The sequence below is a fragment of the Etheostoma cragini genome, chromosome 12 (assembly GCF_013103735.1).
Source record: "Etheostoma cragini isolate CJK2018 chromosome 12, CSU_Ecrag_1.0, whole genome shotgun sequence".
Taxonomy (NCBI): domain Eukaryota; kingdom Metazoa; phylum Chordata; class Actinopteri; order Perciformes; family Percidae; genus Etheostoma; species Etheostoma cragini.
In genome coordinates, this window is record NC_048418.1 from 25,754,262 (window position 1) to 25,769,409 (window position 15,148).

General features: G+C 44.2%; 1 protein-coding gene across 6 annotated transcripts in view; it reads right to left on the minus strand.

Annotated features, from left to right (window-relative positions):
- LOC117954131 (ATP-dependent 6-phosphofructokinase, platelet type-like) overlaps positions 1-15,148 on the minus strand; it is a 25,322-nt gene that overhangs the window by 8,430 nt on the left and 1,744 nt on the right. For 2 of the 6 annotated variants that reach the window (XR_004658747.1, XM_034887662.1), the window contains exons 2-15: positions 14,187-14,260; positions 12,335-12,412; positions 11,978-12,167; positions 11,712-11,877; positions 11,471-11,515; positions 11,058-11,166; positions 9,097-9,192; positions 8,314-8,406; positions 8,040-8,165; positions 7,657-7,721; positions 7,276-7,345; positions 5,428-5,574; positions 3,540-3,610; positions 2,774-2,861 (exon numbers count right to left, since the gene is read on the minus strand). Coding sequence is in view for 5 of the 6 variants with exons in the window: in XM_034887662.1 (XP_034743553.1) it covers positions 2,774-2,861; positions 3,540-3,610; positions 5,428-5,574; positions 7,276-7,345; positions 7,657-7,721; positions 8,040-8,165; positions 8,314-8,406; positions 9,097-9,192; positions 11,058-11,166; positions 11,471-11,515; positions 11,712-11,877; positions 11,978-12,167; positions 12,335-12,412; positions 14,187-14,260 (1,418 nt within the window). In the remaining variant the exon portion in view is untranslated. Of the gene's footprint in view, positions 1-1,557; positions 1,711-2,773; positions 2,862-3,539; positions 3,611-5,427; positions 5,575-7,275; positions 7,346-7,656; positions 7,722-8,039; positions 8,166-8,313; positions 8,407-9,096; positions 9,193-9,956; positions 10,053-11,057; positions 11,167-11,470; positions 11,516-11,711; positions 11,878-11,977; positions 12,221-12,334; positions 12,413-14,186; positions 14,261-15,148 lie in introns of those variants that run through there. The other 4 variants (XM_034887664.1, XM_034887666.1, XM_034887665.1 and 1 more) reach the window with 4 other exon arrangements.

Here is a 15,148-nt window from a genome sequence, read left to right on the forward strand (position 1 = left end):
ATGGTTAGACCACCAGGGGACACACTACATCTCTGTGCTGCTGTCAGTGTTTTACAGAACGCTTCCTGGTGCACAGTGGCTCCCTTGGCTTGGGTCTTCATATTCTAATTATTTGGGTTGTAACTAAAGCTGTGTCCAATGTGTATATATTTTATTAGTATTCATTTCAGGAGCTGTTTCACAAACATCTTGTTTTAACACAAGACATGCAAACTATTAAAGATGTAAAAACTTATCTCTGAGTGGGAACCAGATCCATTTGGGCGTAGCCGATGCTGGTTTATATCTCCCAGGTCAACCAGGGTTACATGGTGAGCTTTACCTCCAAGGAGTTGATGAAAGATAACCTAAATGCCATTGTTGGAGCTTTCCCAGCCCTGAAAAATGTTTTTTGTAATTTTCTGTTTTAGAGATACTGTCAGGTCTAACCATCAGCACCTCCCCACCGGGATGGACACAAGAAAAGGGGGTCCTGAACTCAACTAAGACCATAAAGTACAGCTCTGTCACGTGTGTGTGTGGTTGCTGGCTGGCTCTCTCCAGGTGCTGGTGGGGGGGGGCTTTGGCTTTCCATTGGCTAGGAGGAGATGGGATGGGGGAGTAGCGGGGGGGTCACCCTGGCCGACACATTGCGGTGTTGACGGAACGAGATAAAGAATGGGTCGGGTCTCCAGAGGCTGTTTCCTTTTATGTACAAGAGTGTACAGATGGCTTGGCCTTGTCCAAAACACTAGCCGGGCTGGACTGGTCACTGGACTCGTTCATGCTGGACTTAGACAAGCCTACACAGCATGCAGACTTAGGCTGGACCATTTTACCCTGTCACTGTCCAGAAGTGGACTTCAGAAAGCAAGTTCGACAAACTTCTGCTTGCCAAACAAACACAGCAGGGCCACACACCCCAAAACATGCCACACCATATCACTGCATGCCCAGCACTTACCTGGGACCTCCGCTGACTAGCTCGCCTCCAACAACAACCAGTACTACTGCTGGAGGAGTCTATTTGCTGGATCCCAGCAGCTGCTGTGGTAAAGTGAGTGGGTTTCTGCTGCTGTAGGGCCTGTCTGTGGCTGCAACACCTACCTCAGGAATCAGCTGGATAACGCGCGATTTCAAGATTAAAAAACACTGTGTGTGCTTCAGCCATTCATATCCTTTAGCATATTTGTCTGAGCATATGTTGCCAGTCTGTATTGTGTTTGACTTTCTGTTTTCATACTTGTAATGTGTACCACTATACACACACACACAGACACACACACACACACACTATGATAGGGTGTGTTTATATTAAAGCAGGGGGGTCAGGTCTGTACAGGTTGAACATATTACAGCCCACTGACACTACAGCGCTGATATTATCAAAATCCTTTTTGTCAATAAGTTGCTGGAGTTTTGCTTTAATTTGTCAAATTAATTTCCAGACTTTTTTGTGGGTTAATAATTGGACGCGAGCTGTAAATCAGCGAAGCCCCACACCCCCGCAGGCTGGACGATGTGTGTGTGTGTCCGGTCTGACTTCAAACACACACACTCTGAGCCAGCCACACTTACGTCAGTAATGGCATTCAGAGCGGTGTCTGAGCCAATGCTGAGGTCTGACCCGGGTATATTGTTGGAGACGGTGGCGGGGACCATAACCATGGGCACACACAGCTCATTATATCTGTCCCGTGCAGCCGACAGCTCCAGTAATCCCACGTAGGCCTGCAGCAGTGAGAGTCAGCATCTTATTGTTGTTGAGGATTTACAGACAGCGGGAATGGGATGAAAAAATGAAGCAACCTAACGCCAAGGTCTTGACAGGGACATGAGGACTTAGCTATCCTAACATCTTTGACACAAAAGACCCCAAATCCCCCTAGAACTGCGCTGAACTGTAATGTGTGTAGCAGTGTCTGGTGTCTGGGTGTGTTCAGGAACAGGTAGCGAAGACATACACTTAATAGGACGTTAGGTAGGTAGGTTGGTCACCAATGGAGGGAGGGGCCAACACAAAGGTCTGGGGGGACTGTACTGGTGGGAGAAGCCAAGAGGAGAGAGCCAGGCCAATCACAAACGGCGTGAGACACACAGAGGACGTAGCTCCACACACAGACAGGGAGGGAGACAATGTTCATTTTCTGGCCAAGCTGCCCAAACCGCTGGACTTTCTTTTCTAAAATCCTTCTAACTAGTGAGGGAATTTCTCCGGCCCAAAATGCAACATGCACACGTAGTATCCAGGTTCACTCTACGGATGAATATAAACCCATCGTTGGGGCATCTTTTTGATTTTGAGTTTTGAAATCAATCATCAAAAGGCTTTGGATTCACAGCTTGGCCTTACAGTAATAACTATATATGGACGGTAAAGGAAAGCCTGTAACAGTTAAATGTGTTCTGAAAATATGGTTTTACAGACGATGAGACATGTTGCATAATGAAATCAGGCAAATTAACAACGTTAAAGACATGTCTGTGAATGTAAAACACTGAGAGAGAAGAATTATTAATGCTGTAGTACAGGTCCAACTACGCTGACCAATGGAGATCATTCAATTTAACTTTTCAAATTAATCAAGAATTTCTGCTTTGATACAATTATTTTTAGCTTTCAGAAAAACTATTTTTAAAAGTTTAAAGAAGTAAAAATATTGGCACACACAAAAAATCATGGAACAATCTTTTTTTTCTTTCTTTCTGGGATAAGATAAACCATGTTGAGAAAGATGCATGTTGGGAAATCAAGGTAAAACACAAAAATAAAAAATAAAGTAAAGTTCCATACCTCAAATCCCCCGATGACCAGCAGGGCGTTGATGTTATGGATCTTAATCTGCTCGGCGATCTGGTCCAGATGTTTGCCCGGGAGAGTCCTGGCATTAGAAAGGACAGCAGTGAACTGGCTTGCTAACGTAGCCCTAAGACCCCGAACAGTCAGGGTACAGTTACATACACACTGACCATATATGAAATCCATAATCATGCAAGGAAGAGAGATTTTTGATGTACAGTAAACTGACGGATGGCCCAGCCCTTATCAGACCAGATTAATATTCCTGGGGGGGGGGGGGGGGGGGGGGGGGGGGGGGGGGTGTTTTCATACCTCCTATCTGAGATACTACTTAACTGATATTTAAAGGTAGAAATCATGAGTACCATGCAAAACAAGGGTCCATTTGAGAGAGTAAGGAAGAAGCAGGAGAACTTATCCCATTACATTATGTAAAGAAAGGAAAAGGTTGAAATGTAAATGTGCTGTATTTATATAGCGCTTTTCCAGTCTTAACAACTGCTCAAAGCGCTTTTACATCTACAGGAAACATTCACCATCACACACATTCAGACACTGTGGCCGGGGCTGCCGTACAAGGTGCCACCTGCTCATCAGACACACACTCACACACATTCACAGCAGCACCGGGGGCAACTCGGGGTTCAGCGTCTTGCCCAAGGACACTTCGACAATGACAGAGTTGAAGTTACTAACAAGATGTACAGCATAATCCTTCCAGATCACTCACACACCTCCAGCTTTTATCAGGTGGACTCACCGTTTTGTCCCCAGCAGGGAGCCTCCTTGGCCGGTCCAACCCCCCACATCTCCCCATTTGATCTCCTTGATCTGGTTTTATGAAACAGGAAGATGGCATCATTATTCACACTGCCATTCTCATCCTTTGGAAGTAAAACTACTTTACTCTGCAGATATTCAACGTTTTGTATGAACTGAGGTGATCATTCTACTGATGACAGATGATTAACTGGACTAACAGGAACACATTCATTTCATTTGGAATTAGTGATAAAGCACTAAAAGATGCACCACTACCAGGGTGATCCTTTAAAGCCACTTCCTCAGCGGAGTCCTGTCCTGTGTTACAGGATGTAGTCTTGTCCTTGTACTGTGCTGTAGGGCTGGGCAATATTTCAAAAGGATTATGTATCTTCTTTCACTGGATTTATATTGTGATGAAATCAAATGTCCAGATATTGTTACATATGTTGCCTATAAAGATAATAACACACATAAGCACATACTAACTCAGTTTTCTCACAAACTCTGTTGTGAAACCCTTTCAGGGAAAATCATTTAAAGAATTGTAGATTTGTTTTAACGTTACAATATTATTGCTCATGCATGTAAATATAATGAGTATATAGCTGGAATTTCTTTATTTCATTTTCTCTATCCTTCACTGGGAACTGATATTTATCTAAAATATCATTGCCAACACTACATCATTGTTGCAATATGGATATAACACTGTGCCGGCGTACAGCAGCTCCATTTACCCAGCAGCTCCACATGATGACCAGTGTCCTACTTTCCAATCAGGTCTAATCCTTCATGGACAACTCTCCTCGCTCCATAGCTCTCTGCCAGCGACCGCTACGAGTGGACGTGTGTGGAAGCATGCATGCAGTCAGAGAGGTCCAGCCGAGACTTACATGGCCCAGTACAGCTGCTGTGAGAGGGGAGTAATTGGCTTACACTAAGTAGCACTGTTCATCTGGACAGCCCTGTCTCAGCACTGCAGGCAGTCCAGACACATGAGGTGTCCTTAGAGAGGTGCAGAGTGACGGCAAGGCAGCCCCAGAGGACAGGCAGTGGCGTCTGGCGGCCTGCTGCCTCGTTGCCAGCCGTGTTACGTTCAGGGGACTAAGCTTCTGTGCATACCTGAGCAACATGGCGACCCGGAGCAGCATGGCTGGAATATTTATTTAGGCTGAATAAACTTTTCACAATACTGAGACCGTTATTGGCCAGGATCACATTAGATTAGAGCAGATTTCAGGTGCTGTTCATGGACCTGCACCGTGACATTTCTTTACAGGGTTCTGATAAGTAGGTGAATGCTGAAGGACAAGAGGTCACCTACAAAAGAATGCACAAGCACACTGCAGCCAACCGTGGATGTATTAAGATAACAAGTATTTTCAGATTTTAGATTAGGTGATGCAGATATATAACACACCATGGGTAAGATTTTCTATGGTGAGATCTCTCCTTGTTTCTCCAAATTACATCACAAATACAAATCTTTACTGACTGCTGTGAAATAATAAAATATTAAAAATACTTTCTAAAAGAGTTAAAAAAAATCCAAAGAGTTTTTAACAGGAAGAAAATGCCATTAATTCTAGACAATGTAGTCGTGGATGATCCGAAAATGAATCAACAAAAACAGAGTGTAATCCACTTGTAAAGCAAAACGTTCTCTTGTTGCCGCTTTTAGTTTAACTTTGCTTGTGTTTTCTCATTTGGACATATTTTCTCTTTTGGACTGTTCAGACAAAACGTGTCATTTGAAGACACCGTCTTTGGGTTCTGAGAATTGATTTTTTCTTTATTCGGACACATTAATAGAGATTACATGTGTACTGTAACTAAATATGTCCACTACACAGGTGCACTGTGTACATCACGCTGTCTCTTACGTGTCCCTTGTAGAATCCCTCGAAGCCGTCGCTGACAGCGAACATCGTGTGGCCTTCGGTGATTCCCACTCTGACAGCAGAACGCACGGCGGCATTCATACCTGCTGCCGGGGCGCCGACGTTCAGCACCGCAACGTTAAAGGAGCTCTAGTGATGTCACACAAACACACACAGTACACTCAGAATACACACAACGGAGAAAGTCAAACCTGGCACTGGGCGTCAGTATGGCCATGACACCCCCGAGCTTCTTCACATTTAATAAGGTCATCTTCCCGCCTCAGGCAGAAGTCTCACATTCACTGTACATCCCAGCATGAGTGGAAGAAGAAGGTTCATCAGCAATGAAGGCCGGCAGCAGGCAGACAAAACTCACTACTTCTTACTTTTATCACCACAGGATTATTTGGTAATTGTGATTGATAAGGCCATCCATGTGTCCTTAACTGCTGTAGAGCCAGGCGACACCTTGCCTCAGAGCGGAGCGGAGCAGCCACAGATCCCCGTGCATGCTGGAAGCCACATGCTGCCACCAGAAGCAGCGAAGCAGCAGCTGCTTTCTCTTTACTACGCAAAGTGTTCTTGCCCTTCAAACTCGAATCATTCATCCATCCATCATACAAATCCAATAGTAGGCTCACATCTCTACAGTCCAAATTAAAGTAGTGAGCATGTGTGATTGACAACCACTTTAACAAAGGTATTTGAGAAAGGGCTCGCTAAATTAGATGTAATAAAAGTTTCTAAACTCAGCAAGGACTCATCTAAAACCTGGAGATCACTGGAAGGTGTAGTTTTCCACACTAATGTCATCAGTGTCTGCTGCACCTTCACAGCGTGTGTCCTACCAGAGGAAGTGTCATATATGTTACTCAAGATGGTTTGATTCCCAAATCTAGAGATTCTCATATTTATTTATAACACCATATTTAACCCTGCTGTGGTCCTCGGGTCAAATTTGACCCAGTTTGTATATCAGAGATTTGGGTTTCTTTCAAACTAATATTTAAACAAATAAAGTGGATGGTTCTCTACAACGCTCTTCACAAGTAAAGTAAGTTCAAATTTTGACCCCAAAAAACTAAGACTAGCTTGATGTTTGACGGGAAGACAACACAAGGGTTAAAGCTCCCAACCCAGAGCCGCGAGGCTCCGCCCCCACGGCCTATTTTTAACAGAGAGCACGGACCCTGTCCACGTTGAGTTATGAATAGGCAAAAATACTTTCACCGCCACCGCCTCCACTCCGCTGTAAGGAGGACTACTTCACGCTGAGTGGAAGCAGATCCCGGCCAACGCTGAGATGGTCCTTGACAGGGAGGCCGGTGGCTCGACTCTTCTAAGCAGAGCCATGACAGACAGAGTGACGGCCATTTTGTAGCACTGTGTTCCAATATTTAATTTTGTCTCTGTCAAATAATAAGCCCTGATAGAAGTTTAGTCCTTGAAAATCAAATAGACTAGATAATAAGTAAAAAGCTGAAATCCACTTGTATTAATACAACGTCCTCACATGAGGTCGTTTGAGGCCAAAGGGACAAACACTAGTTAAGCTCGTCTGCTCTGTGGACCATGCCTGTAGAAGCTGACCCAGGGTCTGCTCAGATGCAGCCTCATTACTTATCAAATACATGCTCTTCATCCTCCTCCTCCTCTCCCTCAGGACAGAGAAAAACACAAAACCACGGGAGCACCCACAAGGCATCTAACCAGGAAGTACCTTATGCTACCGTACAACTCTCACAGCCGCTGGTGAAAAAATACATTAGAATAATTAAAATTGTGATAATCTTGTTCATTAGAAATAACCATTGTGATTGTTGTTTATTTGGTTGGGAGGGGACTTACATTTGGAAGTTCAGAATCTGCTTTGCGGTAGGACAGGAGTCTGTATGTTCTCAGGTTGTTTTCAAAGCTCCTGCAGATGACAAAGTTAGCCAATGTAGAAATCCACAGGGATCTGTTGCTGCTGTGGAGAAAGCCTCTAGAGTCTGAACCAGACCAAGCAGATAAGAGAGTAAGGAATCTGTGCAGGAAATACATCTTATATATGATACAGGAGCTCTGATGAAACAGGTGGAAAGAAGGACTTCTTCGCAGCTGTAGAGGGGCTAGCTCTTCATTAGCTGTGGTTAAGCCTTTCACTTGTTTCATATACAGTTTAAACTTGTGTAAAGGCAAATCAATCGGATATTTGACCATATCAAAAGAATTTGAGTCAAATATTACCTGCCACGCAGTCTCACCGCCTCTTCAAACTTCTTCTCATCCATGGCCTTCTGTACCTCTTGGGTCTGATGACGAAACATAGACGAGCTTCTTCAAAAACGGCCTTGACTTGTTTAGTGGTGACAGCGTTCTGGGTCTGCTGGCTGTGTGTGTTGTTGATTTGTTCCCACTGGTGCTTACTTCAGGTGACACTTTAAAAAATATCTATATATATTCTAACCAATATGATTAATATCCAATTACCAATAATTCAAAAAAGGTGATTAATACTTGAAATCTGCCTGGTATAAGATATGATGGTATGATGTGTGGGGGAGCAATCTCATTTTCTGTGTTTCACAATGCACACACACACACACACACACACTCTCTTTCTAGCTCACCATCTGAACACACTCCATAAGCGGCAGCCTAACAGCCTGGTTGCCAACCAGGGACACAACGCAGGCGGGGGTGGTGGCAGAGGCCTCCAGTAACGCCAGCACCGCCTCCACGCCCATACGACTGGCCTGTTAGGGTCAAAGGTCATTCAGAGATCAGCTTAATCATCTCCAATGTTCGTAATAACCATGTAAGGGGGTTTTCGAGGATGAAACATTGCATGAGGAGAACAAAGCCTTCCACAGAGTAGGAAGTATTACCGACACTGTGGCTTACCAGGATCCTGTCAAAGGCGGAGGGCGTCCCACCTCTCTGCACGTGGCCCAAGATGGTGACCCTGGTGTCAAAGCCCAGGCAGCGGACTACCAGCTGGATATGGAGGGGGGGGGGGGGGGGGGGGGGGGGGGGGGGGGGGGGGGGGGGGGGGGGGGGGGGGGGGGGGGGGGGGGGGGGGGGAGTGGGATGATAGCATAAGGTGAGAACTGCAGACAATAATGTAATATCTTCTATCATATCTTATCATAACATAAGCACATATCCTTACTAAAATCTAATCACATGTAATTCATCTAATATAGCATTAATACAGCATTACATTGTAAGATATCTTATCATCTAAAAATTTTGAACAATCTTAAGAAAATGCAGGAATAATAGAGAACATACAAGTGTCAAGCATTGGAAGAAAAAAACAGAAGTAGAAATCAAGCAGAACGCTCCCTGTCATGTTGGCAAATGAAAACTGATGTGGTGGCAGAAGTGAACGTGTTAATGAAAAAGAACAGAAGGAAAAAGGTGCTAAAGGATATTCTAAATGCCTGATGGATATATGGAATCAAGAAACAGAAGGGAGGAGGTAGTTTAGAAAAGAAATATAAGGAAATAAAAAATGACTTGCATTAAACATGCAAAAAATGTGAAAGGTCCACACAGCGATGACACATAGGACATAGAACTCTGCTGTGTGTGTTTCTGCTCTGAAGGGAGCCAACAGCAAAGCATGATGGGGAAAAAGGGATAGTGGGTCTGTGACTCAGCGGGCGTCTCCAACGTACTTACATCCTTGATATAATCAGGAGTTATTGCCTTGTTGTGGCAATCTATGGCGCCCTCGGCTACAATAATAATGTTCAGCCTTTTCTTATCAGCCCGATTCTAGAGAGATGTAAAGAAGCAAAAGCATTTGAAAACATGACAGAAAACGCTTTGCTTTGCCAAAAGCTGGATCTGGTAATGGAGGATAATCTCAGATCAACTACTGGTGAACTCTCATGTCTCTAAAGAACACCGAGGCCCTTGGTTGGTTGTCTTTCTGCAGCAGGCCCTTGCCACATTGTGGACGACGGCTCCATGCTAGCGATGCACCAACCCTCCACAGAATGACTGGCAGCCCAAAGGAAAGCTCATTCTGCTACCTACTGTACTCCTGGTAGGACAGAAGACATTAGGGTTAGCATAAAGATACCATGCAGGACTGGTTTACATGGAGTCTCTCTCACTAGAATGAGTGTCCTCTGTGTTGAATGAATTTCCTTCTTCATAAAACATTTCCACTCTTTAACTCAAGTATAAATTTTTATAGCAAAGTAACAGATACGTGTCAGACAGTGGAAGTTCGTGGCTCTGGGGAGCATCATATTGCCCCCCCCAGACCAAGATTTGGGGTAAATGACCGTTTCATTTACAGCATCAACATGTCCCTCAAAGATGGACATAATTCAAAATAAACCGCTTGAAAGTATGAGCATTCAGCTGGGAATTTTTTATGCAAAAATATTAAATATAAAGCATCTCTCAGAATGTGGCAAGTGTCTGAACAAGAAAGAGAAAGAATACTGAGAAATCACTACAAGCTAACTCTTGAGTCCAGCTTCTGTTGTTTCCTCCTCTGCGTCCGTTTCACACTGAGTTCTACTCACATCCTTCACACAATCAGAAGTAACGGGCTGGCCTTTCCTGTCAATGGCTCCTTCAGCTACTATAATAATGTTCAACCTGGAACCTCGAGATCGGCTCTGGATGACAACAGACACACTCACTACAAAGGTTCTACTGAAAGGTCATCAGTCAGCATCATCTGTACCATAATATAATAATATAACAGTAGTTTACATAGTAAAAATGCTAAATCCTTTTTCAAATCATCTGATTATCTGATATCAGTGTCAGAATGTGTTGGAAAGTCACAAAGATGTGTGTGTGTGTGTGTGTGTGTGTTTGTGTGTATGTGTGTGTGCGCGTGTGTGTGTGTATGTGTGTGTGTATGTACGTGTATGCTTTCAGTTGTTAGTTCTAAAGAGCTGTCGCCGTGGCACCATGGCTAGCATTACTAGGGGGCTCCTTTAGCTGCTGGCGTGCCCTTCCTGATGCCCTTCGGGGTCATTTGGGTGGAGGTGTGTTTTGATTTGTGCCTCCTCAGGTTGGTGGTTTCGAGTCCCACCAGAGTGCTTGCCATGCCTGAGTCTTTATTTCCCTCATGGACTTTGATTAATACCGTTTCCAGTGGGATGGTAGTGTTTATGACACACATGTGTGGGACTTCTGATAATATTAAATGTCAATCTACATCTACAAACAACCTATTACAAAATTCCCACTTGCACTTTGTTTAAAGGTGCATTCTAGTTCTAGGGGTCTGAGTAAATAGGAAAGGTTGAGTTCACTGACCCACAGATGGGGTGCTCTACTTCTTCTGTAAGAAGGATGGCCTTATAACCAAGACGGGACCTGGTGACGGAGAGCCAGAGGCTGGATAAAACAGGAGGGCCACTCCTCCTTGCTATGTTGTTGTTGTTTTTTAACACTTTTGGGCATCCCCTGGTTACTCCGAGTTATGAATTATTGGTAAGTCCCTCAGGCAAAGTCTGGGTGCATGAGGGGCTCAAAATCTCTGCAGGTGATCCCTCAAACACTCTACGATATGATGGTTGACAGGACTCACAGACTTAGCAGGAATACTTAGAGACTGGCCAGTGTCTACGTCAACAGTGTGTGTGTGTGTGTGTGTGTGTGTGTGTTACCTCAGACAGTTTCTGACACATGATGTCTTCCCAGCCATCCTCTGGGGGCATTTCTGGGATAAAAACCCAGTCTGCTCCGCAAGCCAGGGCACTGACCAGGGCCAGGTATCTGCACACACACACACACACACACACACACACACACACACACACACACACATACTTATTTTAATAAGTATCTTTACTGTACTGTAAACGATACTTGATATTTGTCCTGTGACACACATGTATGAGCCTCACTTATCAATACTTCCACACAAATACTGAAGTTTTTCTATTGAGCCATGACTGTTTGGTTATTGAGACTTAGTTTATGTAGTGGCATATTTAACTTAAAGAGAATACACATTCCTATGTACATATATATTCTTTTATGTCCCAGTGATGTACTCTAACACAAGATGAAGGCCTACCCGCAGTGCCGGCCCATGACCTCTAGCACAAAGGTCCTCTGGTGGCTGGAAAAACAGTGAAACCCAGAGAACATGTCAGAAAGAAGAAAAAGCACTCGTCAGTGGAGCCCAGTGGACTGATCTGAAACAGGTCATGGTCCTTAACGTTGTGTCTTGTATTAGCTAGTCTTCTTTTGACTTCTGCTGCTACAGTGTCACATGGCTACTCGTCTCTACTCGTCTGCTGTGAGGACGGGTTCACCTCTGAGCGGTGGTCATGATGGCGTCCACCACCTCGATGATCCTGTGCAGTGCCGAGTCGGTGCCGATGGTCATGTCGGTGCCACAGAAGTCATTGTCAATGGAGCCCACCATGCCAACAATGTGGAGCTCTGAGTTCCTGCAGGCTGCCTCCTTATCAATCAGACCTGACAACATGAGAGGAAGAAGATCCACTCTCTTTACACCTGTGCGATTAAGAGCGCCGTCCTATGAACAGTCGCCTGAAGCCCCGCAGTGAGCACTCACCTTGTAGGAGGAGCTCTTCCAGCAGGCCGCTCCACTCCTCTCGGAACAGGTTGGCGCCGGTCAGACTGCCGTCTCCACCAATCACACACAGGTTGGTGATGCTGTGCTGCACAAGGTTGTGTGCGGCCTTCAAGCGGCCCTCGTGGCTACGGAACTCTTTACAGCGGGCACTGCCGATAACGGTGCCGCCCTGAGGAAAACGTACATTACAATCTGAAATCCCATAAGTCCCTCTTCCACTGGCTCTGGTAGAGTTACAGCACAAAGGAGGAAACAGGGATAGCTCTGTTTCAGCCTGATTCAGCTGTATTGAGAAGGAGTGTGTGGCCTGAAACAGCAGCAGAAAGCTTTGCTCACCACTTGCAACATGCTGGAGACACTTTCCCATGTGGCCTCTTTGATGTTGTCTCCGCCGTCCACCATGCCCTGGTACCCCTGAGACGAGACACACATACAGGTTACCTGGGGAACAATATCTGGGACTATGGGGTCCCCTTAATCTCATCCTGAGCTACAGATTATTTTTATAATCACTTAATCTGTCAGTGATATGGTTTTTATTTAAGTAATCAATTAGTCCCAAAAAATAGTTAAAATCTTACACAATAACAATTTCTCCAAGATATTTTATATCTATATATTTAAGGAGCTGATATCAGGTATGTCTGTCGTGGGTGCTTGGTAAATGACGTAACATCATTAATGATTAATCAGTTCAAATGATTAATCAGCACAAAATAGCAGTCAGTTGATATTCTGTTGAAAATTAATCTGCAAATGATTTTAGCACAGATGACATGACTTCTTTAAAAACAATATCACCCTAAGAGAACTCAAATATAACCTTTTGGTAGCTAGTACGGCTGATAGCATTCAAAAACGTTGGAAACAGGTACCGGTACCAATACCAGGACTGCATGAGCCCCGTCACAAGCCAATCCCAGACATTATTAGAGCTTGGTAGAAGAATCCTGCATGCTCATTGGCTTGCTGACTCTGTATTGAATGACGAGGCATTGTTCGATACTTTAGAGCCAATTCGGTTGGTGCATTAAAGTACTGAATCCTGTAGCCCGCCTTAGTTGCTAGTGATGCTTTTAGGGTCCACACTTTTTGAGTCACACTGATGTGCACGTGGATCCAAACCCAGACAAAGGCATCATCACACCACTCAGCTGTTACTGCTCCCAGCTCATTGGCTATTCTAGACTGATGGGATGACGGTGCAGCCAGGGAAGGAGGAAGTCTGCCTCTGGTAATCCACTTGTGTCCACACTGAGACCAGACCGGCTCTACCTGCCCCGTCACTGTGGCAGCCATTCCATATCGAACAACTCTGAGATATTAATCAAACAGGACTGTATTGTTGCTTTTCTTTTCTGATTTCTAATCATATTAGATAAACTAGATAAACATCAGCAGAGTCTTTTTCTTTTTTACAGGTTCGGTTTAATGGGGAGTAACTGGAATAGCTGTAGTGTGGCAGGGCGGTTGTCTAATTTACTGTAGTATATGGTATGTACTGTACTCTGTCTGTATGTATATACACACAGTATACATAGGCTAGAATGGGACTTTGAGGGGGGGGGGGGGGGGGGGGGGGGGGGGGGGGGGGGGGGGGGCTTTCTTAGTGGGTACACTGCGTATGACCTAGACTGTAGTGTGACATTAAGGATGCCTCTCTGAAACGGGCAAGTTAGGAAGTTATGATATTTCCTCATGCAAATTTGATTAATGCTCATTTGCGTGGGGGGGTTTGTACAGCATTTAAAAAAAGAGCTGAGAGGAGTTAAAGACACAAAGGCCTTCTAAATGGCCTGCTGCTCTTTATATGTATATCTGATCCAAGGTCAGTGTAAACGGTGGATTCACACACTACGCAAGCCTGTGCACACTCTCCGGATCGAGGGGGGGGGGAGGGGTCATCTTTTTCTGATGCTATTTAGCAAACTATGATTAAAAGAAAAACACACACACATTTAAAAACACAATCAGAAGCTTCTTCTAAACTCCTCCCACAGAGAAAGAGTCCACAAAAGGGAAACAATAATCAAATAGGTCATTTTGATTGTCTAATTGTTGTTTTAGTTTCAGTATTTTTTGTCGACCAATGACGGTGTGTCTGGCTCGATTAGATATCACATGACTCTTGTTACCACGGTGATTCCGATTGGGATTGCGCCCCCTGCAGACAGGAAACCCTCCTCACCTCGTGGATGAAGTAGACTTTGGCTCCCACGTAGATGCCCATCCGGACGACAGCCCGGACCGCCCCATTCATACCTGGAGAGGGTCCGAGAATATTTATACATATCCATACATATCCAAGACTGAGAACACGCTGGAGCAACACATGCAGGTGGAACAATACCATTTAAAAGTATTATAAATTAGAAAAGAAAAGAAGATCAGAAAAACGTCATGTTAAAGACATGACTGTCCATAATCCAATCCAATCCACTTTATTTGTATAGCACATTTTACAAACACAAATTTACCAAAGTGCTGCACAGAAAGCTCAAACATACAAAACAATGAATGTAACATATTGTAAAACAAAATAAGAGCATCTGGTTTAAAAAGATAAAACATAGATAAAAATAATAAATACTAAAATACAATAAAACAGTGAGAGCCATCAGAGGACCACACAACTCACATGGAGTTAAAAGCCAACGAATAAAAATGTGTCTCTCTTCATCACTCAAATCTTCATCACAATCACAACTTTATTTCCTCATGGAAATATGATCAATTGGGATCATTTATTGAAATATCTATGTACAACTATTTGAATTAGTTTAATTTATTTCTAAAAACAGTTGAGTTGAGCTGAGTTAAAGATACCTGATCCTCCTATATTCATATATTCCATACAAGCTCTATTCTCACTAAGGTTTCCCACAGAAAAAGATGTTTCTGTTCAGAATCATAACTAAACTAATGGTGGGTTTAATAGAATATGAATGGTTTCTGGAGGTCATGGTGGACCAGTATTTCACTCCTCCATCTACAGCCAAAGTGGACTAGCAACAAGCTCAGCTCCTCTCCTTCTAGCCTTCCTTTCCACTCGTTTTCAGCCGTATGGAGATCCGGAGGGGAGAGAGACAGACACACAGACAGAGACTGATAGAGAGAGAGAGAGAGAGAGAGAGAGAGAGAGAGAGGGAG